Raw genomic sequence first — 3,783 nt, forward strand, 5'->3', positions numbered from 1 at the left:
CTTGTATTAAATTTTCGATCTTTTTGACCTAACGAATAAAATATTATTGACATTTATAGAATTATACTAAAATAGTACAAACATTTCTGATACTTTTCTTGATAATATAATTTTGTATATAGATATATTTTAGTTGGTAGATTAGATAGACTCAATATTATATTATTAAGACCTTTAATAGCTAATTGATATAGAAAAATTAAGGCCCGTATGTATAGTCGCTTTATGTACTACATAACACATAGTTAGGTATGTAACGTATAGTTTTCTTTTTTAATTGTCTGTTACACATTTTAACTACCTGCTTCGTACAATATATTTGTTTACATTTTAATACCCGGAGATTGAGCCACAAATTAAATCAATATTTTTTTAAGTGTACCCGGAGATTGAGCAAAATGTACAGCACAAAAATATACGAATATAATATTACGTTTATTAACTAATAATTATTTTTTATAGTACCTAAAATACAATAACTTTTTTTGATACGCAGATTTACCTATTTTACAAATTTAATTCTATTAGATATAATCCAATAAATAGACTTAAAATTGGCAAATACAATGCATAATATTTATGGCTTCATAATGAAATTCCTAATTGTTCTAACGCGAGCCTGATTTGACAATTTCTTACAATCTCTGCCATTTTTCTTCTTTGTTGTAATACAATTTCTCTCTTTTCAGCAATCTATAAAATAAAATATATTTAAATATAATATACTATTTTAGTAAGTAACTAATATACAGGGTTTTCCATTTAACTTAAGACATTCGTTCTTTCAGAAAATAAACCTACATTACAGATACATTATAATTCATTATAGGTACCATGATAAAGATAAGAGGTATGTCATCAACTTTCCGAATTTTAATCATGCTGGCACATCCCCACTATTTCTTACATGTTTCCTATGGCGTTGGCAGCCATATTGCTTTTCTCCGTCAATTTTATTTTCAGTGTCTATGTATTACACATAGTGGAGAAAAGCAATATGGCAGATATGCGTATGGCGTATCACAAAGTTGCTGACATACCTCTTTTCTTTATCATGATAGGTACATTTTACATTATACATTACATTATATATTATACATTATACGGCTAAAATCAGTTAAAATCCTAAAGTAAAAGGATTTTAACTGATTTTCCGGCGAACAAGTTCAACCGGACGCGTATTTTGCAAATGTGGGTACACTCAGAACCGCTCTTCTATGATTGGTTCATTTGAATTTCGCGGTTTTTTTTATCACTAACACATCATATCATAATATTATCATTTTTTGTTTTGTCAATTTTATATTAGCATTTAGCATACATATCATATTAAAATAATATATTATATTTTATTTTAATTGTTCTAAATAATATTATATTATACTATATATTATAATATAATTTAATATAGGTAATTACATTAAAGCATTTAACGGTTCCTCGATCTCACCAACTTCCTCAGTGACAGGCGTCGTTACTGAGAACTCGCTGGACGGAAAATCTGTCAAAACTTGCAGCTCCACCGTGGCTGCGACAGAAGATAACTCGATATCGAGAACATTGTGTCTGGAAATTATCGCGGTGACCGTCGGGTTTGTGACTGCATCTCCACTGCAGCCACTGCAGGTTTCCACCGTACCCTGGATACAATTTTCCTGGTGAACCGATGGTTTTTCCGAACAGTTTATAAGCTCGTCAATGTCAAACTGTCGTTCTGCCGTGTTGTACGTCTGACTTGACTGCAACACGTCGGATTCGATCGGCTGAACATGCGGCAAAGATGACGAGATGTTTGACGGTTCCTCGATCTCACCAACTTCCTCAGTGACAGGCGTCGTTACTGAGAACTCGCTGGACGGTAAATCTGTCAAAACTTGTAGCTCCACCATAGCTGCGACAGAAGGTAAGTGATCTGATACGGTAAGTTAATAATATTAAACGAAAAGTATTTTAGACTTGTGTGTTTATATATTATATAAATGATCCGTAAAGTTCAAGTAACAAAAAGTACATATAACTGATTGAGTCAGGCACGACGCACAGAAATAAATTATTTATGTTTCAAACACTTAGGTGCACCCATGGCAACCATATTTTCTATAGATTTTTTAAATCGACAACGTATCTAAGTTCTTTTTATTTATATTCAATAATATTATTATTATTTATTAAAATCGTATTCCTATGTTTTAGTTATACTGTTCAAGTACTAAATTGGTAAGCATATAGGAATATTGAATATAGGCACATATTGGAAGTTAAATAATATTTAATAATGAGTGTTTTTTTAAAAATACTGAATTTTTAAAACCATACCATACAGCGTACCTACACTGTTTTTGTTAAATGTAAAGAAACTTGTGGGAAATTTGCTATTAATATTTTTCTATGTTAGCTATGAAAAGAAAAAATTATAAAAAGTGATAATTTGGTGCAAATTGCAAGTGTCACGCCAATTAATTTTTGAATTATAACAAAATATCAAAAATCGATTAATGGCATTCATTAATTGTCACAGATAAATATCAAATATCATAAAAATGTTAAATTCAAACGCTCATAAAAAATCAATGTAACTTTCCGGTAACCTTATTATTTTTGTTAAAGGTGGACAAAACTAGTGTTTACCAATTTATAAACATTTTGTTGAATATACAATGCGAAACGTATATAAAAACTAGAAGTGTTCATATAATTAATTCAAGAAATTGTATAAAAGAAAAAGAAAAAGAAATCAGCCATCAAATGCAGCTGTTTCAATCGAACACAATAAGTAGATTTGAATATGTACAATGCTTATCCCATAAATTCTTACCAATATAAAAATGTTATTTTATCATTATCTACATATGTTTAATTATACACAAATTACTCATATTATATTACACCCCTACATTATTATATATTTGTATTATAAAATATTTAAAAAAAAAAAAAAAAACATTTTTAACCATACCTGTAGAATTTTTTGTTGCAGACAGTCCTAAGTCTGTAAAAATGGGAAGGAAAATGTTTTTTTTTTTTTTTAATTTTACGGGACTCAGTTAGTATTAAAACATGGACTCAATTAGTATTATGCCTACAATTTCACTGGACTCAATTGGTTTATACCCTAAAACAACCCCGGACTCAATTCGTCATAAAAGGTTATACTGGGACTCAGTTCGTATGCAGCCATAAAAACAATATATTATAGAATGGCCACTTTCAGGATCAAAATATTTTGTTCTTATCAATGTGTAGGTACTATTCTTATTTTATCGTGTTATTTTGTTCATTTATCTATCTGACTATCTATATAATCTATATTCTATAAAATTAGTTTATTATTTAGGTATACAATATTTTTAGATTCTGAGTGGAGAATTTTTTTGTGTCTGTCGTCACGGTTTGAAGCAGTAAAAATGCTTCGATTTTCTTCAACAGTATCTTGTTCAATGGGAAAGTGAATTTAGTTGGTGTATTCAGGAAGTCAAAATTTAAAATTCCCAATAGGTTTCATAAGCGCCGGGAAAAACAACATAAAATTAAGGAAAAACAGGAATTTTTATGCAAAATCAGTTTTTGGTGTAACTTTTAAAACGAATGACTGTGGATATATGAAATTTAGAGTGAATGTTTATCTTAGCATTTTCTATACACCATAAAATATTCAAAATATTTTAACTTGTCTTGAGTTGTTTACGGACATTATAAATTTTCAATTTTTTTAGATTTTGTTCTACGAATGTCAATAAAATTGTATTTGTAACGTAAAATAGCTTGACAATTTAATATAAGGCT

General features: G+C 29.0%; 1 protein-coding gene across 1 annotated transcript; it reads right to left on the reverse strand.

Moving 5' to 3' along the window:
- Positions 1-497: 497 nt before the first annotated feature.
- Positions 498-2,115, reverse strand: LOC107884171. The gene is made up of 2 exons (XM_016805738.2): positions 1,420-2,115; positions 498-693 (listed from the first exon to the last, which is right to left on the reverse strand). The coding sequence occupies exons 1-2, from the start codon at positions 1,887-1,889 to the stop codon at positions 636-638; spliced, it is 528 nt and encodes a 175-aa protein (XP_016661227.1). The 5' UTR covers positions 1,890-2,115; the 3' UTR covers positions 498-635.
- Positions 2,116-3,783: the final 1,668 nt, after the last annotated feature.

This window comes from Acyrthosiphon pisum, chromosome A1, assembly GCF_005508785.2.
Source record: "Acyrthosiphon pisum isolate AL4f chromosome A1, pea_aphid_22Mar2018_4r6ur, whole genome shotgun sequence".
Taxonomy (NCBI): Eukaryota; Metazoa; Arthropoda; class Insecta; order Hemiptera; family Aphididae; genus Acyrthosiphon; species Acyrthosiphon pisum.

Bases quoted from the DNA above. Each gene is read 5' to 3' on its own strand.
- LOC107884171 (XM_016805738.2), bottom strand. From the start codon at position 1,889: ATGGTGGAGCTACAAGTTTTGACAGATTTACCGTCCAGCGAGTTCTCA. The intron at 694-1,419 runs GTAATTACCTAT...TTTATTTTATAG, and splicing joins GAACCGTTAAATGCTTTAAT to ATTGCTGAAAAGAGAGAAAT.